General features: G+C 42.5%; 1 protein-coding gene across 1 annotated transcript in view; it reads right to left on the reverse strand.

The window, feature by feature from the left end:
• The window catches only part of LOC143924362 (aldehyde oxidase-like), a 306,571-nt gene that overhangs the window by 13,337 nt on the left and 269,430 nt on the right, over nucleotides 1-23,804 (reverse strand). The window contains exons 32-33 of the mRNA XM_077448642.1: nucleotides 13,677-13,742; nucleotides 7,473-7,661 (exon numbers count right to left, since the gene is read on the reverse strand). Coding sequence (XP_077304768.1) covers nucleotides 7,473-7,661; nucleotides 13,677-13,742 — 255 coding nt within the window. The remainder of the gene's footprint in view (nucleotides 1-7,472; nucleotides 7,662-13,676; nucleotides 13,743-23,804) is intronic.

Consider the following 23,804-nt stretch of genomic DNA (forward strand, 5'->3'; position numbering starts at 1 on the left):
CTATAAATCACCAATCAGTGCATCATTACCAGTGCTGCCTATCAGTGCCCAGCAGTGACATCTATCAGTGCCACCCATCAGTGCCGCTCATCAGTGCCACCCTATCAATGAAGGAGAAAAATTACCCATTTGCAAAATTTTATAAAAAAACTATGAAAGGTTTTTTTGTTTTTTTTAAAAATTTCTGCCTTTTTTATTTGTTTAGTAAAAATAAAAACCCAAATGGTGATTAAATACCACCAAAAGAAAGCTCCATTTGTTTAAAAAAAATTATAAATATTTCATTTGAGTGCAGTGTAGCATTACTGCGCAATTGTCATTCAAAGTGCGACAGCGCTGAAAGCTGAAAATTGGTCTGGGCAGGAAGGGGGTTTAAGTGCCCAGTAAGCAAGAGGTTAAAAAAAACAGCAGTGATTACATACCACCAAAAGAAAGCTCTATTTGTGTGAAAAACATGTCATTTGGGTACAGTGTTGCATGACCACGCAATTGTCATTCAAATTGCGACAGCGCTGAAAGCTGAAAATTGGCCTGGGCAGGAAGGGGGTTTAAGTGCCCAGTAGGCAAGTGATTAATGTCTGAGGTTTAAAAGAAAATTTATTCTGAAGGTTCCCCATGGTTTGTTTTTTTTAGCAGCAATTGAAAGACACAAAATCTTCATAAAAAATGTTGATTTATTAGCCAAAAGGATTGAACATCATTGTAATTCAAAAATGTATTAAAATATAGGCTCTGGTACAGTGTAGAGCGAAACATATAGACATAAAAATGCAATAACGATTAATATGATTATCTATTTTGTGTCTCTCAATTGCTGCTAAAAAACCCCATGGGGAACCTTCGGACAAATTTTCTTTCAAATTTTTGTATCGGGGTGTGCAGCCTTCTCAGACCCTAATACATGTGTCCTCCCTTGCTAGAATTGGCCCTTCCTTTTTAGATTGTAAGCTCTAACGAGCAGGGCACTCTGATTCCTCTTGTACCAAATTGTAATGTAACTGTAATGTCTACCCTCATGTTATAACGCGCTCAGCAAACTGTTGGCGCTATATAAAACCTGTATAATAATAATAATAATGTCTGAGGTTTATGACCACTTTAAGCTTTGGGAATGAAAGAAAGAAGCTGACTGGTTGCGATGTGCAGCTGCTCAAGATTCTGTTTTCCTCCACATTTAGTATATTATTTTCATAATATTGTCCAGAAGTGAGATGGGAAATTACGATATGAGATTTATCCCAATGTTTTTGGAGGAGTAATAAAGCCTCAACATTGATCTCTGGATAAAATCACAAATTTTTTAACAAATGCCACATGATTTAAAGGAGGGTATTTATGATTCCCTTGAATGATCGTGATAGTACCAATTGTTTGTCTAGCTCTACATCCTTATATTAAGAGGCTGCGTTAATAAAGTCACAAACATGCCTAAACAGGCCTGCTAAATGATATACTGTAATGTTATTTTAAATGTTATTCTGTTAACAGAAATACTTAAAATGGGAATAAAAAAAATGTTCCTTTAAGACAATCATTCAGTACAAAAAATGGTATGCCAAAGTTAAAGTGACACCCAAAGAGTTTGATAGCTGACCTGTATAGCGATCTGAAAGATAGCCACATGTGAGGGTTTTAAACTAATATTTATAAAAAAAAAAATCTTGTCAGAACATTCAATAATGCCTACTAGATAATATTGTTTGAAAGTACCTAACAATTTTACATGTACAATAATTAATGTTGGTGGAAGGTGGACAGTATGACCTCCTCCTATGCTTGGTGGATTTACTGGTACCACATCCTTTAGTATTACATAAGCATATAGAAAAAAAAAGCCAAGTGGGACTTTAATGGTACCACACCATTAGTTAAAAGAAATATTTTTATTATTACAGCATACAAAAATTTGTTGAAAGGATAAATTGCACATCTAACAAGGACTTGTTCTCACATGTTATAAACTCCAATTAGAAAGTTACATAGTGATGACTCCACAGTAGATGACCATGCATATCATCTTGACCATTTCTTTGATGTGCTTCACAGGACAAGGCCTGCTTCTTCAGAAAGAACAACACTTTTTAAATGCCTGTTCTAGATATTGACAAAATGTGAAATCAACAAAAAAATTGTAAAACAGCAAGCCCCATAGATGAATGAACTTCAACACCCACCGCCTCCCGTCAAGATGCAAGAATGGTTCAATGGACAATATCTTAAAGTCATCCAACTTTCTTACTCATATTTAAGGTTTAGATAAAAGGTAAAATCTGCTTCACGGCTCTCTGTCAGTTGATTTGCAAAACCAGGCAGAGTGCCTGGGCAGAGTGTTCTTCCTGAAGAAGCAGACCTTGTCCCTTGAAATACATAGAAGAAATGGTCAAGATGATTGTCAGGGCTGGGCTCAGCCTTTCCTTCTCTGAGCTGGCCGCTCAGCTGTTGGCTAATTGCCAGCTCCTATCTCTCCACAGTTACTCAGCTGTTGATGATATCCTGCTCGTCATTCCTGCCTACTTAAGTCCAGTCCAGAACAAGGCCTTTGCCTTGTTCACATCACAGGAACTCCTGCGATCCTGTTCAAGACTTGCTCTGCTGACATCCCTTCTGGCTCCAGATCCTGCTTGCTGTTCCACTACATTGATCCCTGACTTCTGGCTTGGCTGGCTAGCCGTTCCAGATACTGAACTTTGGCTATGTTTTGACTACGTTTGTTCTTTTTACTTTTATGATTAAACATGTGTGATTTAACTGTACTTCTGTCTTGGCCTGATTTAATGGTTTTTGAAGTAGGCGAAGGTTATGAATTCAGAAGATGCAGTCAATTCACTTGTTGGTAATATTTTTTTCCAGATTGGATGAACTGGATCACATGGAGTTTGCCATGGCGTTACAAATGCTCCTGAGTTGCACGACTTACCTGGAATCTCCCACTGTGGCCACCCCGGTACAACCTATGTTGCAGAGGGACCCTGGCACTGCTCCAGTCTCTGTGCAGGCACCCGCCTCGATTATTACCTCTAGAGGTATGTCTGATTCTGCTCCACTTCCCCAGCGATTTGGGGGCGATCCAGGCCAATGCAGAGGGTTTCTCAACCAGGTTGAGATATACTTTCAGATGCTACCCCAGGCGTTTCCCATGGACAGAAGCAAAGTAGGTTTTGTGATATCTTTGCTTTCTGAGAGAGCCTTGGCCTGGGCAAACCCTCTATGGGAGATGCAAAAACCTGTTGTTTTGAGTTACCCTGAGTTTGTGGCTTTGTTTAAATGGGTATTTGACGTTCCTGCACGCTCTGCTTCTGCTGCCAAGTGCCTCATGTCCATTGAACCGAGTACGAGAACTGTTGCCAACTACGCCATTGACTTGCATACTCTGGCAGCAGAGGTTGCGTGGAACAATGAGGCCCTCCTGGCTGCTTTTTCTCATGGTCTCTCATGCTATCTCATCAAGGATGGGATAGCAGCCTGAGATATACCCACTGAGCTTGAGAAGTTGATCACGTTTGCCATCCTCATTGACTCCAGACTCAGAAAAAGAGGAGCGATTGCAGAAGTCTCCTGTACGTTTGTTTCCAAACTTTGCAGTCCCACCCGTGCCTCCCATGCCTCCTGGTACCGAGTCGGTCAGTGAAGATGAACCATTGCACTTGGGTTTCACGCATTTCTCTGCAGACAAGAGAGCCTTTAGGAGGGAGAGATTGTGCCTTTATTGTGGCCAGGCAGGTCACTTTTTGAAGTCTTGTCCTACCTGTCCAGGGAACACCCGAAACTTGAGGTCCTGTCACGGACAGACCTTAGCTGGCGTTGTTGCATCCCCAGTTATCCAGAAGGATAAGCCCCTGGTTTCAGTCACCCTTTCTTGGGCTGAGTCGTCCGTCGAGTTACAGGCTCTAATCGACTCTGGGGCTGCAGGCCTGTTCATTGATGCTGCCTTTGTATCGAAGCACTCGATTCTGCTGTAGCTGCTTGACTCTCCACTTGCCATTCAGGCTCTTGACGGGAGACCTCTACAGCCTGCCCATGTGACTCATGAGACGGTTCTGTTGTCCATGGCCGTAGGGGCTCTTCACCATGAGATAATCTAATTCCAAGTTATTTCCTCACCTAAGTTTCCGCTGGTTATTGGTTACAGAGGCACAACCCCTCTTTTGATTGGCTCTGTGCTGAGGTTCTCTCCTGTTCACCACAATGCAGTGAGACATGCGTTCAGAAGGTAGCCAAGGTCCTGTATACCTCTTCGCTCTCATCCCTGCCGGAAGAGTACTGCAATTTTAGCAATGCCTTTGACAAAGGTCAAGCTGGTAGTTTGCCTCCACACCGGCCGTATGATTGCACAATTGACTTTCAACCTGGTGCCATACCCCTTCGTGGTTGGGTTTACCCTTTGTCGATCTTGGAGGAAAAGCCCAGGGAGGAGTATGTTGCAGATGTACTTTCTCAAGGTTTCATCTGCAAATCCTCTTCTCCTGCTGGTGCTGGTTTCTTCTTTGTGAAGAAGAAGAGTGGTGAACTGAGACCTTATATTGATTATAGGGGTCTCAATCGTTTCATAATTAAGAATGCCTATCCGATTCCATTGATTACTGAATTATTTGACCACCTCAAGGGAGCAACGGTTTTCATGAAGCTTGATTTGAGAAGGGCATACAATCTCGTGAAGGATTATAGAAATATGCGTTTAATACCAGAACAGGCCATTATGAGTACCTCGTAATGCCTTTTGGCCTTTGTAACGCCCCGGGTGTTTTCCAGGAATTTATTAACGATGTCCTCCGAGATTTGTTGCAGTTATGTGTGGTGGTTTATCTCAATGATATCCTCATATTTTCCAAGTCCCTAGGGAGCCACCACACAGATGTCTGTCGTGTGCTTCAGAAACTAAGAGAGAACAATCTCTATTGTAAACTGGAGAAGTGCAAGTTCCATCGTGAATAGGTTAAATTCCTGGGTTATGTCATTTCCACTGCTGGTTTTTCGATGGACACAGAGAAACTTTTGGCAGTTCTAAAGTGGCCCCCAACTCATGGGTTTACGTCCTCTACAGTGTTTCCCAGGCTTTGTCAACTATTATCAAAAGTTTATTTGTAACTTCTCGTCTCTCATCAGGTCTCTGACTGATATGACCAGAAAGGACGGTAACCAACAGAGTTGGTCTCTGGAGTCCATTAAGGCCTTCGAGAGTCTCAAGGCTGCCTTTGTTTCTGCTCCTGTGTTGGCACAATCTGATCCTACGTTACCGTTTATCCTTGAGGTTGATGCTTCTGAGACTGGTGTTGGCGCCCTTCTTTCTCCACGTCCTACCTCTGAGAGCGCTATGCATCCTTGTGGCTACTTTTCCAAGAAATTGTCACCTACGAGATTGGTGACAGAGAGCTGTTGGCGATAATTTTAGCCCTGAAAGAATGGAGACATCTCCTCGAAGGTACCACTGTGCCAGTTCTCAATCTTACTGACCATAAGAATCTCACATTCTTGTCTGAGGCTAAACGCCTCTCTCCCACAGGGGTGACAAAATTCTAGCTGCTCAGGTCCATGCTCCTCCTAAGAAACGTTGTGACCGCTTCTTTGTCCCAGAGAGTCTCCGTACTGCCGTGCTCCAGACTTACCATTCCTTTAAGGCTGCTGGCCACCCTGGGAAGAATTAACTCTTTTGAGCCCTTTCCCAACAATGCTGGTGGCCTAGTCTACATGCTGATGTAACTGCCTTCATAGCTGCCTGTTCCGTGTGTGCTCAGAGTAAGACTCCACAACACCTTCCAGTGGGCTTCCTACAACCCATACCCAATGGAGAGAGGCCCTGGACCCACCTGTCTATGGATTTCATTGTGGAGTTACCCAACTCCCAGGGCAATACAGTTATCCTTATGGTGGTTGACTGGTTCTCAAAGATGTATCATTGTATTCCACTTAAGAAATTGCCCACTTCTAAGGAACTGGCTTCCATTTTTGCTCGGGAGATCTTTCACTTACATGGGCTACCCAAGGTGATTGTCTCGGACAGAGGTAGTCAGTTTATTTCCCAGTTCTGGTGAGCTTTTTCTGCACAGTTGGGAATTCAGTTTGCTTTCTCCTCTGCGTATCACCCGCAGTCTAATTGGGCTGCAGGACGAGTCAACCACTCTTTGGCCCAATTCCTACGTTGCTATATTTCTGACCATCATAACAACTGGTCAGACTTATTACTGTGGGCAGAGTTTGCTCACAACAGTGCCTTGAATTCTACTTCCTGATTGTCCCCGTTTATGGTGAATTATGGTTTCCAACCTTCCATGTTGCCTGACTTGTTTGTTCCGCAGAATATTCCTGCATTAGAAGAACATCTCCGTGGTCTTCGTTCCACTTGGGCACAAGTCCAGGAGGCTTTGCGAAATGCTAATGATAGGTACAGACTCCATGCTGACAGCAGACGCCTGCCTGCGCCTTCCTACCGGGTTGGGGATGGGGTCTGGCTGTCATCTCGCAACCTCCGACTTTGTGTTCCCTCACTGAAGTTCGCACCTCGGTTTATTGGGCCTTTCCGTATTCTTCGCAGGATTAACCCAGTGGCTTATGCATTAGACCTTCCATCTAATATGCGTATTTCGAATGTATTTAATGTCTCCTTATTAAAACCTTTGGTCTGCAACCGCTTTACCACCTCGGTGCCACATCCTCACTCTGTACAGGTTGAGAACCATGAGGAGTATGAAGTACAGTCCATTGTTGACTCCCGTAGGTTCTGTGGGCGCATACAGTATCTGGTGCATTGGAAAGGGTACAGTCCGGAGGAAGGCTCTTGGGTCTCATCCTCAGACGTACATGCCCCTGTCCTCCTCCATGATTTCCATAGATGTTTTCCCCTCAAGCCTGGTGGTCCTCCAAGGGGGAGGGGTCATTGAGGAGAGAGTACTGTCAGGGCTGGGCTCAGCCCTTCCTTCTCTGAGCTTGCCACTCAGCTGTCAGCTAATAGCCAGCTCCTATCTCTCCACAGTTACTCAGCTGTTGATGATATCCTGCTCGTCAGTCCTGCCTACCAGTCCAGAGGTGCTCTGCCTTCACCTTGGTCACATCACAGAAACGATCTCTTGCGATCCTAATAAAGACTTGCTTTGCTGACATCCCTTCTGGCTCCAGATCCTGCTTGCTGTTCCACTACTTTGAGCTCTGACTTCTGGCCTAGCTGATTATCCGTTTTGGTTACTGAACTTTCTCTATGTTTTGACTGCGTTTGTTCTTTTTACTTTTATTATTAAAGGGCGATTTAACTGTATTTCTGCGTCTGCCTGATTTCATGGTTTCTGACAATGATATATCGTGGTGGAAGAAAAGAAAGAAAATCGAGTAATCTATGGGCTGCTTAAGCTGTAGTAACTGCTGCCATGCTTACAAGGCATTTCACAGATTCATTCAATCGGAATCATTATGAGTTTATTGAAGGTTACAAACTGTAATAAGTCACTATGTTCTATACTGTTAGATAATATTTTGTGTGTTACCTTGGAGGAGTAGATGGTGTTTGGGTTCTGAGATGAAGGAAGCAGTGATACATTGAACTCTGTAGGAATGTCAGATACAGAGGGGATCTTGTATTCTCCTGGTCCGTACGCTAGCAGAGCACCACCTGGAGAGTATTTAAGTTCCTCTGTTGTATAGAGCCCAATCCCTTGAACAAATGCTCCTTCAATCTAAGAATGAACATAGAAAAGGTATAGGATTTGAAAATAAATGTCATCAGTAAAAATATAGTGGTACATTTTTCAATAGGGACACAGACAGCATTAAAAACTTCACAGAGGGTCTAACCCATCTCACTCTTTCTAGGCATTTTTTTGTTTGTTTTAGACATACTCTTGAATAGCATGGATAAATGTACTGTTTCATTTACACAATGCATTCATTTTTTTTTCAAATCTTGAGGTAGCAGTTAGTGGGAGAAGAAATACTAATTAGCTTCATCGGATATGCTCTGGAATTTTAAAGAAGCAGAACAAGGACATAGAGCTGACTGTTAACTTAAAGTGGTTCTAAAAAGGCAGAAGGTTTTTTTTTTTTTCATTATTCTAATGCATTGCATGCATTTTAACCCTTTCATGACTAAGCCTATTTTTGGAATTTGGTGTTTACAAGTTAAAATCCATATTTTCTACTAGAAAATTACTTGGAACCCCCAAACATTATATATATTTTTTTAACAGAGACTCTACAGAATAAAACGGCGATTGTTGCAATATTTTATGTCACACGGTATTTGCGCAGCGGTGTTTTAAATGCAACTTTTTGGGAAAAGGGACACTTTCATGAATTAAAAAAAAACAAAACAGTAAAATTATCCCATTTTTTTTGCATAATGTGAAAGATAATGTTACGCCGAGTAAATAGATACCAAACATGTCACACTTTATAATTGCACGCACTTGTGGATTGACGACAAAGTACGGTACCTAAAAATCTCAATAGGCGACACTTTAAACATTTTTTACGGTTACCAGGTTAGCGTTACAGAGGAGGTCTAGTGCTAGAATTATTGCTCTCGCTCTGACGATCGCGGCGATACCTCACATGTGTGATTTGAACACCGTTTACATACGCGGGCGTGACTTCCGTATGCGTTTTCTTTGCTTTGCGAGCTCGCGGGGACGGCGGGCGCTTTAAAAATTTTTTTTTTATTATTTTATTTATTTTATTTATTTTAAAATGACTAAATTGTTTAAAATAAAAAAAAAAAAATTTGATCACTTTTATTGCTGTCACAAGGAATGTAAACATCCCTTGTGACAGTAATAGGCGGTGACAGGTACTCTTTATGGAGGGATCGGGGGTCTAAAAGACCCCCCACCCCTCCTTTACACTTCAGTGTATTCAGATCGCCGAAAACTGCGATTCTGAATACCGGATATTTTTTAAAAACCGGCGCCATTGGCAGCCGAGTAAACGGGAAGTGACGTCATGACGTCGCTTCCGTGTTTACTATGAGGAGACTGGAACGAAGCCGATTACGGCATCGTTCCAGTTCCTCCCCAGCGGCCGGAGGCAGCGCAGAAGGAATCGGTGCTCCCGATCGAGCGGGAGCACCGGTAAGAGCGGCGGGAGGCGGCGGGAGGGGGGGACGTCCCCTCCCACTCCTCCGGCATAACAGCCGAGCGGCTTTTAGCCGCATCGGTTGTTATGGCTGGATAGCCAATCGCCCGCTGATCAAAACGGTACCGGGATGATGCCTGCAGGTGCGGGCATCATCCCGGTATAACCCCCGGAAGCCGAGTACGCAGATGTGCGTACGCTCGGCGGGAAGGGGTTAAATAAAAAAAATAAAAAATGACTTTAGTATCACTTTAAGCTGAACTTAACTTTTATTTCCTAATTGTATTTGCCCTATCTACATTGTGACATGCCAGCTACAGAATTTTACGCATGAACAGAAGCAATTGTGCTGTAATGTGATATTGGGGAATCAGCTCAATGGTAGAAGTATTTGTAGTCCACACCAGTCTGAACTGTTGTTCTTAAGACTTGCCAGCCCACTTTTATTAACTCAAAATTTAAAGTCCCCATGAAGAAGTCACATGACGTAACGCGTAGGGAGTGGCCAGAGGACGAACCGGAAGTAGAGTAAGACGGGCGGAAGTCGCCATTACACCCTCTTCCTGATTGTGTTTGTTTTTTGTAATCAAAATGTGAGAGTCTTTACTGCTTCTTAATAAATCTACCTGCCGTTTTTTAAACTACTACACTATGGAAGTCTCCTGTTTTTCTCTCTCCCCCTCCTCTCTCTTATTTTGAGCCATACAGTGTGGAATAGAAGTGAAGATCCATATTACCTATTCTATAAGCTGGGACTGGCCCTCTAGTGGCGGAATTGTATCACTACATCCCTCCTTTGGATTTCCTGATGGCTATTATTTATGAATGAAATAAGAGAATCCTGGAGTTTGTTTGATTTGCTTATTCACTTCGTTTGAAGGATGAGAGTTCTGGGAGCCTTGAGTAGCGGACATTCTATCATTATTCTATCATTGATCCCTCCATTTTTTATATTTTTATCCGTGCTGTTTTATGGACTATATTTTTCACGGCATTATATGTATGCACATATTTATATTAGTTTGAATTTGTGTATTTATTTGAGTGGCTCGATTTGCGCAGGACCCACCCCTCTATATCCATTATTTGATAGTTTGTGTTCACTATTTTGTCCTGCTGCATTTTTTAGTTAGCATTTGCACTTTATATCACTCAGGTTCTTTTTCACAGCATCTGTGTTTCATTAATTCTGATTTTGGATTTTGTTCCACTTTAGTCACTTATTACCACTTAGCGGCGCGAAGGCTGACCACTTTCAAAATTTAAAGTGCTCCTAAACCCATAATAGTAAAATCAGTTTGTATATTCAGTAAAGCATGCTAGTTTTACTCATTGTATAAAAAGGCTGTTTGATCCCATCTTCTCTGATCCTCCCCTTCTTCCACAGTCCCCAATCCATTTCTTGACATTACAGAGCCTTGGGGGGCCCTCTGCATGTGCTCAGTTTGGTGTGAATTGCTAAAGAGTTTTTTTTTCTTGGGAGGGTGCATGTGATCGGCACAGGGCCATTCAGCACCATCCAGACAGAGGGTCAGGGGTCATGAAGCCTCATAGGACAGTCAGAGTAAAATTAAAGCTCCTCCTACAAGCTTTAACCAGACAATGATAGAAGCCACAAGACTGTTATATACTGCTGACGAGAAAAGGTATTTAGCAGTCTATGTTTACTAAAATATTTGTATTTCCATGTTCTCTGTACTTATGATCTGGCCCTTTGATAAAGTCGTGATGATGAAACGCATCCGGACGTGACCTTACGGTGACCGAAAAACCACGTCACAACGCTGTATGTTCCAGGACCCAGAGCGCTGAACTGGAAGGAGGAAGTGTTTGATGCCAAGATCAATACGATCTCCACAGGAATACACTCTGGTCTTTCAGCCTTTGAGGAGAACGGTTAGTTCAAAGCCCATTCACGATTGACTTTGACCTTGAGCTATACGATCACAGCTCAACCGGCATTGTGACATTGACAATTGAATTTTATTGTTCTATTTGATAAATAGTTAAACTGGACTATACTATGTGGAGTCTTTTTTTTCATGCTCTTGGATTTTGGAATTGCCTATTAGGACATCCCATAGAGATATCTGGAGTGAATATACTGCTTGATGCTGATGAGGCCTGTTAACTTCCTGGCTCTGGTGAGTTTAAACCCCTTGAGGGTGTGTGGAACATGTGGTGGAAGAAATAATTATGATATTGCTATATAGTGTTTATAATAGTTTATCTGTCATCTCCTTTTTTATATTTATGTTTTCTCCTATGGTGTAATTTTATATACTATTTTTACAAGAAATATGGTATATTTGTTAGTGTAAGTATATTCACTTATTATGTTATGTGATGGAGAGGGCCCCTTAATCGTGGCTTCTTGGTACATACATAATTATTGTATGAGGAATTTTTGTGCACAATTATTCCTTTTTTGAATTGTTATTTTTGATTATATGTCAGCTAGTATTTCTCTCCGTTTATTTATTTTTTTTATTTTATTTTATTTTTTACTGCGAGTGCTAGTATATTGAGTCTTTTTTTGTACTGGTTGCCCCACTTCTGCCTTAGGATTATTTTGTTATTTGGGAACGCACCATTATGTTTGTATAATCTTTTGAGAGTTTGCTTTCCCATATAGATATTAACAGGAAGCTTTTTGCTAACATTTAGTTCTACTTCCTGTCTTTTAGGTGGGGCTTTTGCTCTCCTAAATATTTTGCCTTACTTCCTGTATTTCAGAATGAGGCTTGGACTATCGCCCTACTTCAGGTTTTCAAAATGAGGCTTACTTCCGGTTTTCAAAACGAGGCTCGAGACGCACTTCCGGTTTCCAAAATGAGGCTTGAGACGCACCATCTTGCCGGAAACCGGAAGTGGACCATGATCGCATCACATCCCAGCTTCACAGTTGTTTGTCATGATGGGGCCTCTCCTGTTTATTTATATACGGTACTGAGGGGGGATCAGCACCCCAGATGATGCTTGCTTAAGTGAAATGCGTCGGGACTGTATGCTGACCTGCTCATTACCGCTGAATTGTTTATTTTAAGCGGTTGTTGTTCTGGAGCATGTAAGTGCAATTCCTATATTATCAGTTTTTAATAAAACTCCCCATATGGAATTATGCTATGTTCCCTCTTCTTTTCTTCTTGTTTGCTTCCCCGGTGGGGTTGATCCCTACATTATCTGGTATATCCCATATCTATGAGAATGATTTTCTGGAGGTTTGATCTGCATAAAAGAACCTTGGACCCCTGGGATTATACTATTAAGCCTGTTAGACCCACCAAGTATATGCTTGTGTGTGTCCACGCCCTCTGGTAAGCGATTCGTGCTGTTGGTGGTGGATCATTTTTCTCACTTACTTTGTTGGACCTTTCACAGAATCACTATTGTGTTTTATAGTCACTTATAATTTGATGCCACATATTCATTAGGATACTTTTTGGAGCAATGTTTATTAGTTTTGGACTTTTTCACGAGTTTAGACTATTTCTCATTTTAGTTGATTATTCACCTTGGACTGTATTATCTATGTCACTATACATTACTATGTTTGTATGAACTTTTGGATTATTGTATTATTTATTATTGATTTGTTTAGCGCTGCACTTTCTCCTTCTATATATGCATTTTACTTACACCTTTTGTGCTGACTGCTAACAATAGGGTAGCACGGTATATATATATATATATATATATATATATACATTCTCCTGGCTCACACATCCTGTAATTACAGCACCTCATTGCAAGGTCCCACCCCCTAGAATCTCAATAGGGGAACTCTCGGCACCCCACTCTCTCACTGCACTTACCTCAGCCCCCTGGACTTGCCTTGTTGCCTCCGCTCTCCCAGTCTTGCCTAGCAGTCCCAACTATCTCAGTTCTGTGATTAGGAAATCTCTCCTCAACATAGAGTGCTCTTTCCTGAGTAGAGTACCTCTCCTAATGGGGGTACACCTGTCTCCTAACAGAAGCCCTGAGCCATGACCAAAGCCTTACTTGGCTTAACAATAACAATTGTGCACACCTACACACTCACACAGCCTGCATGTTTCCAATAAGACCTGGACATAGGATTGAAGGTTTTATCCCACCCAAGACTCTTCAAAGTCTTCGGGCTCCAGACCCTTATCCAGGATTACAAAACCCAGAGAAAACTGAAACCCCAGTCATCCTCTGTCCTCTCTGGGCAGACAATACTCTGGAGCCCCCACAGCCTGCATTAGTGTGAACCATATGTAGCTTTCCCTATACTTACATAGTGGCCAGGCATAGGACTGTCACAGTACATTGTTACAATAGCCTTGCCCTGTTTAAGAGATATTTACAGCCTGAGGTCTTCATTATATCTCAAAAAGGTGCCTGCAAATACTTTTATTAGTCTGAAAAAATCTCTAGAAGTCCCCAGAAACTTAGCACAAGTTGTTCTTAGGCCCTGCCCCAAGTCAGTGTTAAGGCTCATCTCTTCAATATCCCATAATCCAAATCAGACTGCTCTGTGTTGGACACTACTCATGCTTGTTAGTTGCTGGTAAGCAGATAATAGCTTTGACTTGGAGGCCTGTTGAGGATTGCTGACAATGAAAATTTTCTGCACATTTGAATGTAACATACAGTACCTGTCCTACATCCACAGCTGGGTTAATGCTGCAACCAGTGTCCATTATAATGTCTGTTCTGATGTTCTGTCAGAAAAAAAGTATCAATTAGATAAGTATATACATTTCCAGTCCTGACCTCTGCACCCTGTACATAGATACGTGGGTAAGCTGATTGGGTACACACAATACACAGGAGGGGGGTGCAGTTTGGCATGTTCATCCTGGTTGCCGGATGACTTTGACCCAGCAGTGCCCATCACTAAGTCCTTGCTACAGTGGATATAAAAAGTCTACACACCCTGGTTAAAATGTCAGGTTTCTGTGATGTAAAGAAATGAGACAAAGAAAAATAATTTCAGAACTTTTTCCACATTTAATGTGACCTATAAACTGTACAACTCAATTGAAAAAAAAAATGAAATCTTTTAGGGAGGGGAAGTAAAAATAAAGAAATAAAATAAAGATTTAAAGAATTAAAAGTGGAGAAAGTGAGCTTCCGCTCATTGGAACCCTCCCCCCCTCCGGCGCCACAATTGGCACCTTTCAAGGGAGAGGGGGGTGCAGGTACCTGTACAGTACAGGTATCTGTACCCACTTCCAGCATAGATATCTGCAGAATCTATGCCCCTTTCCGCAGAATCTACGCCCCTTTCCGCAGGTCCCCCGCTGTCTGCAGGGAAACACACGGATCCCAGAGACAACGGGGACCATCCTTATTGCGCAGCGCGACTCGCGCATGCGCAGTAGGGAACCGGGAAATGAAGCCACAAGGCTCCACTTCCTGATTCCCATACCCAAGATGGCGGCAGCAGCACCCGAGAGACGATCGAGAGATCGGCTTCGGGTGCCGACATCGCGGGCGCGCTGGGCGGGTAAGTGTCCTTATTTTAAAAGTCAGCAACTGCAGTATTTGTAGCTGCTGTTTTTTTTTTTTTTTAAAACGGCGGAACTCCCGCTTTAAGCAATCACATTCAAACTGATGTTAAAGTACTCAGTACTCACCTGCCATCATTTAAAGTGCCTCTGATTAACCCCAAATAAAGTGCAGCTGTTTTAGTAGGTCCTTCCTGACTTTTTCTTAGTCACATCCTACAGCAAAAGTCATGGTCCGCAGAGAGCTTCCAAAGCATCAGAGGGATCTCATTGTTAAAGAGTATCAGTCAGGAGCAGGGTACAAAAGAACAGTCATCATCAAGTGGAGAAAATATGGCACAAACAGTGACATTACAAAGAACTAGACGTCCCTCCAAAATTGATGGAAAGACAAGAAGAAAACTGGTCAGTCAGGCTGCCAAGAGGCCTACAGCAACATTAAAGGAACTGCAGGAATATCTGGCAAGTATTGGCTGTGTGGTACATGTGACAACAATCTCTTGTATTCTTTATATGTCTGGGCTATGGGGTAGAGTGGCAAGATGGAAGCCTTTTCTTACGAAGAAAAACATCCAAGCCTGGCTAAATTTTGCAAAAACACATCTAAAGTCTCCCAAAAGCATGTGGGAAAATGTTTTATGGTCTAATGAAACCAAGGTTGAACATTTTGACCATAATTCCAAAAGATATGTTTGGCACAAAAACAACACTGCACATCACCAAAAAACACCATACCCACATTTAAACATGGTGGTGACAAAATCATGCTTTGGGGCTGTTTTTCTTCAGCTGGAACAGGGGCCTTAGTCAAGGTAGAGGGAATTATGAACAGTTCCAAATACCAGTCAATATTGGCACAAAACCTTCAGGCTTCTGCTAGAAAGCTGAACATGAAGAGGAACTTTATCTTTCAGCATGACAATGACCCAAAGCATACATTCAAATCAACAAAGGAATGGCTTCACCAGAAATAGATTAAAGTTTTGGAATGGCCCAGCCAGAGCCCAGACCTAAATCTGATTGAAAATTCATGGGGTTATCTGAAGAAAGCTGTGCACATGAAATCAGAGGCGGCTCTAGGCTTGATAGGATAGAGAGAGGGAAAGGGGAGAGAACAGAGTGGGGGAGAGGGGAGGTAGGGGAGAGAGGGGAGAGAGAGGACAGAGAGAGGGAGAGGGGAGAGAGGAGAGGGAGAGGGGAGAGAGGACAGAGAGAGGGAGAGGGGAGAGAGGACAGAGAGAGGGAGAGGGGAGAGAGGACAGAGAGAGGGAGAGGGGAGGGAGGACAGAGGGAGGGAGAGGAGAGATAGGACAGAGAGAGAGGGAGAGGGGAGAGGACAGAGAGAGGGAGAGTGGGGAAGAGGATAGAGGACAGAAAGAGGGAGAGGGGAGAGCAAAGAAGAGTGGGCAAATATTGCCAAGTCAAGGTGCGCCATGCTGATAGACTCATACCCAAAAATACTTAGCGCTGTACAAAAAATCAAAAGGTGCTTCAACAAAGTATTATGCCCCGTACACACGAGCGGACTTAAGTACGAAGGAGTTTCCGCCGGAGTTCCGCCGGAGTTCCGACAGAGTTCCGACAGAGTTCCGTGGAAACGGACTTGCCTACACACGATCCCACTAAAGTCCGCCCGTCTGGTACGCGGTGACGTACACCAGGTCCGACGAGACTATAAAACGGAAGTTCAATACCAAGTGCGCCACCCTTTGGGCTCCTTCTGCTAATTTCGTGTTTATCTCGTGTTAGTAGAAGTTTGGTGAGAGACGATTCGCGTTTTTCAGACTCGTATTTTTCAGAACGTTTTTCACTGCTTTTCAGTTTGTGCTTGTGAGGTTTGTATCTGTTTTTTAGTGCGTGTAGTCAGTTCGTCTCTGTATTTTGCAGTGCGATCTAACTGCGCTCGCTGACTTTCAGCTCGCTCTTCACAGGCCTTGCTGTTCTTCAGTGACGTCTGTTAAGTTCGTTCTGACAATCCGACCGTTTTGAAGCCATGTTGCATGTACGTACTCGTCGTCGAGTTCGTGCTTTGCTTGCGCTTGGTGTTGTAGTTCATTCTGCAACCCAAGAACAGTCCGTGGACGGGGTGTTGAGGAGTTCATGGACGAAGAATTGGTTGCTCCAGCGTGACCAGTTCTCGCACATGCCTTTGCTTCGTGAGATCCGGGAGAATAATCCTGATGATTACAGGAATTATCTCCGGATGACGGACCCCGTTTTTCACCGTCTGCTGGCTTTGCTGACCCCTTATATCAGCAGGCAGGATACCTGCATGCGGCAAGCCATCACTCCGGAGCAGAGGCTCGTCGCCACGTTGCGCTACTTGGCGACAGGGAGAAGCCTTCAGGACCTGAAGTTCTCGACAGGCATCTCCCCCCAGGCTCTGGGGATCATTATCCCAGAGACCTGTTCTGCCATCATACAGGTCCTGCAGGAGGACTATATTAAGGTAAGATTTATCATTTAACATCACATTTTATTGTCTTTAATGTTTGCTAATGCCTTGTATTTCTTTCCTCAATCTCTAATTACCATGATTGCAATATGCTGTGAATGTCCCCTTTGTCCTCATGCATGCTGTAATCTTTTAATGCTCCTTTTTTGTCTTTCCTGCATATTTGCCTTCATTAAACCTCACCAACATGCTATGGTAGGCCCATATCCACCTAGTCTAGTCACTTAAAATGTCTTTTGTCAGCTCCATTCTATTGCTTTATCCTAAAACAAAACATTTAAAGATTATTCCAAATGGTCTGTGTCCCCTTAACTGAATCCCCCCCCCCCCTTAATAGTATCCCAAATGGTTTGTGTGTCCTTTAACTGGATCCCCCCCCCCCACACTTAATATAATTCCAACGAGTCTGTGTGTCCTTAAATTAATGTTGAGTTATATATTGTATTTTTAACACACTTCAACCCTGGAATGATTTTCCCCCTTCCTGACCTTCATCACTTTTTTGGGTGATTTGGCAGTGCGTTGTTTGAATTGACAATTGTGCGTCCTTGTAACATGGCTCCTCCTAGTAAATTATCTTAATTTTATTAGCACAAATAGATTTTGTATTTGGTTGTCTTTGATCACCTCTGCTTTTTTATTTTTGGTGATTAACCACCAACAAACCCAAAATGCATTTTTCAAAATATGCATTATTTTTCACTTTTCGCTCTAAGAAATATAGGCACAAAAATATATCACCATGATTTTTTTGGAAATCATTTGATGCCGATACGTATTCTTTTAGTAAACAAATGTGTTAAAATGAATCACAATAAGCGTTTATTGATTGTTTTGTGGAAAAGTTCTATCGTTTCGTAAATATGGTCTATTTTGCTGGCATTTGTAAAATCTTGCCATTTTTTAAAATAGTAATGGCGTTGCTAACCGTTTTTTTTTTTCTGGTGACTGCCACATTATGGCGGACACATTGGCCAATTTCCATACATTTTTGTGACCATTGTCATTAATACAGTGATCAATGCTGTAAAAAATTGTATGGATTACTGTAAAAATGTCACATGCAGTAAAGGTGTTATTAAGCACAAGGGAGCCGAGGAATGGTTTAAAGTGTGTTCTGGGTGAGTGTTTATTAACTGTCTGGGGGATGGGCTAGCAGTGACATGACCCTGATCACTGCTCCCAATGACAGGGAGCAGACGATCGGTGTCCTGTGACTAGGCAGAAAAGGGAAAGAAAGTTTGTGTTGTAATGTACAATGTTTAATGTGCAAAAGTACTTATTTTTGTTTTTTCTGCTTTGCCTCCCCAGTTTCCTTCATCGCCACAGGAATGGCAGACTGTGGCATCCCATTTTGCCACCCGTTGGGACTTTCCTAACTGCGGTGGTGCGATAGATGGGAAGCACGTCCACATTGTGCCACCACCCCATTCGGGGTCATACTATTATAACTACAAGGGGTTTCACAGTATTGTGTTAATGGCGGTGGTGTCGGCACAGTATGAATTTCTGTATGTGGACGTGGGGAAGAATGGCCGGATGTCGGATGGAGGAGTCTTTGCCCAGACGGAGTTCTACCGCCGTATACAGACAGGTGGACTGGGATTGCCACCTGATTCCGAGAATGTGGAAGAACTCCCCTTCGTGTTCATCGCTGATGAGGCTTTTGCTCTGGACGACCACATCATGAGGCCATTCCCCCAAAGAACCCTCACCCCGGAGAGGAGGGTTTTCAACTACCGGCTGGCCAGAGCGAGAAGAGTTGTGGAAAATGCGTTTGGAATAATGGCCAGCCGGTTCCGTGTTTTTCTGACTGCTATTAACCTAGCCGAATACAAACTGAACCATGTCGTACTTACGTGCTGCATTTTGCACAATTTTTTACATAAAAACTCCACAAATTATTTATCGACAATAATGCCTGAGGCTGGACTTGGTCCGGAATCGCTGACAGGCCTGGATACTGGCCGTACTGGCTTGGCCCCCCAAAGTGCCCGTGAAGTTCGGCAAAGATATGTCACTTATTTTAACGGTAGGGGGGCCATTGCAATGCCACAGAATATTTAATTTTTAAAAAGAGTAAAATAATAAAAGAACCTCAAATCTGAAATGTGTTTTCTTGCTTGCTTTTGGTTTGTGCTGTCTCCTATGTTATCCTAGTGCACTTGTAGTGCCAAGTGTATTTTCATTAATTCAATAAGGCCCATTGTCACTGGATACACAAAATCACTTTTCCCAAACTGGTATTGAGCATTGAAAGAATACGCCACACATTCTTGATTCTTCAAAATTTTAATTTGGCCACATTCACATGTGCCATTGAATATTTATTGATATAATTTTTTTTTGGTTAATTTAACTTTCTTTGCCAAACATTTTTTAGTTTCCTTTTTTTTATAATTTTTAAAAACAATTTTTTTTTTTGTGGTTTTTCTTTTTCTTAAAAAAATATGAAAAATGTAACAACAATCAGCCACAATCTTAAAAATTTTGGAAGTAACAATCTTTGAACTAAAACAAGGGAAATGAAGAACATGATCGATATTATGGAGAAACGGATTATATTCTCCCCAAAATATCGATCATGTTCTTCATTTCCAGCTGCATATTGTCAATCTGATTCTTCATGAGATCCAGGCTAGTTCGCATGTCATCTAGTTCCTCATTCCAGCCCATTATCTGGCCAATCAGCCTATGTGCGCTGTCACTGGAAAATGGGGCCCTTTCCACAACCAGAACATCACCTACAATAGATGGTAAAAATTGGGTCAAAAATTATGCAGTCATACATGGATTTCAACAAGCTGGGGTGTCAGACACTCACCTGGTGGGGTGCCCATCTCCCCTACTTCCTCCACCTCTCCTTCCTCAACCTCTCCTTCCTCGACATCCTCGGGGGGGGCACTGGTGCTTGGAAATGTGTCGCTTTCCACAACCAGAACATCACCTAAAATAGATGTAAAAACGTGTTTTGAAATATGCAGGTATACATCGATTACCTGAAGCTGTGGTGTCAGACACTCACCTGGTGGGGTACCCATCTCCTCTCCTTCCTCCACCTCTCCTTCCTCCACATGCACATCCACGGGGGGGATGGGGCTAACCTCACATTCATGCTGGCAAGGGTGGCGGTCCCTGGGATCCTGCTTTGTGAGTCTTTTCTCCCCTATGAGAAATTAACAAACAAAAAGGTATACTTTAGCACACAGATATTTAAGGCCAGAACTAGGAAGATGAAACCTTGATTAGAAGTGTTGTACAATTGTCGGTTTATGAAGAGATGCAAAATGTGAAGACATGATAAATCAATTCACTTTGCCAAAAACTACAATAATTCGCTTTTTGTGCCAAGTTTCACACATGCCCAACCCCCCCCCAAAGTATACCAGGGAACCCCGTTTGGTTTACCCTAATAAATGTTCTCTGGTGTCCCACACCTTTGCTCATGAGTGCAGATGTGTTTTTAGCCAGCTGCCAAGTGTCCTCTCCTTCAATTACACTGAATGTTCTTTTATAGTCATTGTATTTTGAAACACATCTAAACCACAATGTCCTAATCTTTTTTTGTGTCCTAAAAATTACACAGCCAAAAAATGCTGTTTAAACTCTGTATCATAAACGAGGTTTGCCACGAACAATTTACGAGGGTTTGTTAAGAACGATACGATTCTTTTACTGTATCCAACATGAAAGCAGCAATTTTTTACATTGTACAAAGGTAAAGCATATGGATCTGTATGCAATAATCATAAAATAGGAACACACGACAAGTACTTACTTTTTTTCAGAACTTTCTTGATCCTTCTGTATTGATCCGGCTCCCTCAATTTAAGGTCGGACCACCGTTTCCTCAATTGGTCTTTTGACCGTCGTACCCCAAAACGATTGTGCAGGGTCTTAACTACTTTGGCCATGATTCTGGCCTTGCGCAAGTTCGGATGGGTGTATGGTCCATGCTTGCCATCATAATCCTTACTTCGCAAGATTGCCACCATCTCCACCATCTCTTCAAATGCCATATTTGAGGCCTTAAATCTCCTCTTTCCGGATCGGGACGTTTGTGGCTCCGGGGATTCGTGACTACTGGAGTCGTTAATATCAAGCACCTGTTGTGTTTCCGCCATGTTTCTCCTACTGCGCACCGTAGAGAAAAGGGGGCGGGAAATATTCTTGGAAAAGAACGTCATGGGCGGGCAAAGCAGGCGTAGTTCTACGCGTACGCACTGGATCTTACGCCAAAATGCACATGTCGTACGTACGTTAAGTGCGCAGAAAGGGGCGGGAAAACAAGAACTTGACTAAAAGAACGTCATGGGCGGGCAACGCAGGCGTAGTTCTACGTGTACGCACTGTATACAACGACAAAATGCACATGTCGTACGTACGTTAAGTGCGCAGAAAGGGCGGGAAAACAAGAACTTGACTAAAAGAACGTCAGGGGCGGGCAACGCAGGCGTAGTTCTACGCGTACGCACTGTATACAACGACAAAATGCACATGTCGTACGTACGTTAAGTGCGCAGAAAGGGCGGAAAACAAGAACTTGACTAAAAGAACGTCAGGGGCGGGCAACGCAGGCGTAGTTCTACGCGTACGCACTGTATATAACGACAAAAATCACATGTCGTATGTTCGTTTGCGAAAATAGGAACGGAAGTTGGGAGCAAGCAAAACGAAGGTAAGTTTAAACAATTTCCCCAAATAAGTGGCAGATCCTGGGGTCTATATTGGGCTAAGATTAGGAGAGTCTGAGCTAACATTATTGTTTTTGGCTTGTGTATTGTCTTTCAGAAAAATGAATCAGAAATTTAAGGATCCGGAATTTTTAAGTCTATTTATAGACAAATATAAAGAGATGACAAATCTGTGGCAAGTCAAGCACATTGATTATTATAATAAACCAGTAAGGAGGGCAACACTGGAGAAATTTGTGACATTTGTGCAGCCTTGGATCCCAGAAGCAGACGTGGACTTTGTGGACAAGAAAATTCAATTATTGCGAAATATGTACCGAAAGGAAAATAAGAAAATCGAGAAATCCAAAACATCAGGAGCAGCACCAGGTGCTGTGTATGTACCCAGGCTGTGGTACTTTGACAAGCTACGGTTTATTGGCGACCAGTGTAAAGCCAGGGAGTCGCTTTCAACTCTTCCCTCCACCCTTCCCTCCACCCTTCCCTCCACCCTTCCCTGCAGCATTCCCTCCACCTCAGCAGAGGCTGATGAGCAAGCGGAGCCTTCCATCCTGGAAGAAGAGGATGCACCCAGCTGGAGCCAGGTATTTTGTTACAAAAAATAGTGATATTCATAATATTAATGATGTTAACTAGATGTTAGAATTTTAACGCTATTATTGATGTTAAAAAAACCTAAAAATTTGGACATATCAATTTACAGTAGTGGCCACAAATGTTTGTCACCAGCAGAAACAAGAAATAGTGGTGTCATAATGCTACTCTTTTATATGTATTAACAGAATTTTGAAGTCAGGAGCTGAAAAATGTTTATGATTGATGAACAAAAAACTAAAACAATGTCCCTTTTTTATACACAGGATGAGCTCAGCCAGGAGGAAGGTGGGGAAAGTGGCAGGCAGGAGGAGGCTGGGCCCACTGTCAGCCAGGAGGAGGCCGGGCCCACTGTCAGCCAGGAGGTGGCCGGGCCTAGTAGAAGACTGACAACATCACAGGTGCCTCCCCTCCGTCTTCCAGCAAAAAGGGCAAATAAAATTTCAGTATCACAGGAGGAATCCCTGCGCCTAATTCGAGAGGCTACTAATGTCTTAAAGAGCCCCCCTGAGGCTGAAGAGGCCTATGGCTGCTACATCGCCAGCCGTCTGCAGCAATTAGAGATGGGCCAACGTCTCCAGTGTGAAAGGCTAATTTTCTTGGCGTTGCAGAAGGGGCTGAGTGGCGAATTAACTGCCACCAGCAATATTGTGGAGCAAGTTCCTCCTGTTCCTCCTCCTCCTCCTCCTCCTGCCACAAGTACACCACCGGAGACACAGCCTCCCAGGAAGGCTACAGGGAAGTCTGCAGGGAAGGGTGCAGTGAAAGGTGGAGCGAAGAGAAGAAGGTGCTGACCTGGCTTCACTCTGGTCTGACCAAAGACGCAGCCTGTTGTACCACAGCCTGGGGACATATATACCATCTGCTGCTGCTCTTGATGTCTGGGATTCTGGGACCATATTGTATTTCGGAATATTTGAATTTTCTTTTCCACAGAGTTTAATGTTTGCCCTGGGGCCAAAAGGCTACACAAATGTCACAAGTTTCTCCAGTGTTGCCTTCATTTTTTTTGTTTGTTGAACCAGAATAAATGGATATTTTTGTTTGAAAATATAATTGCCTATGTGTTTTTTGGTCAAATACATTTCTAAAAGACAATGTGAAATTAACAAGGGACACTAACCTCCTTGAGGTTACAAACAAAATAAAAATGTTATTGTCGTAACTTGTCACCAGAATAAAAATAAAAAGGTTATTGTGGTAATGAAAAACACAACAAAAAAAAAAAAAAAAGGTTTTTGGTGTTAACTTGACAGAATAATTAAATATGGAGATCACAAGAAAAAAAATGGTAAAGAATTCTACAAAAAATATGGAGGAAAAAAATTACTCAACACCATTTTTTTTTTTTTTTTTTTTATTGAGTCATTTTTTCCTCCATATTTTTTTTAGAATTCTTTACCATTTTTTTTCTTGTGATCTCCATATTTAATTATTCTGTCAAGTTAACAACTTTTTTTTTTTTAACTTGACAGAATAATTAAATATGGAGATCACAAGAAAAAAATGGTAAAGAATTCTACAAAAAAT

This window comes from Lithobates pipiens, unplaced genomic scaffold, assembly GCF_037356315.1.
Source record: "Lithobates pipiens isolate NorthernLeopardFrog02 unplaced genomic scaffold, aLitPip1_a1.2 Scaffold_22, whole genome shotgun sequence".
Lineage (NCBI taxonomy): Eukaryota > Metazoa > Chordata > Amphibia > Anura > Ranidae > Lithobates > Lithobates pipiens.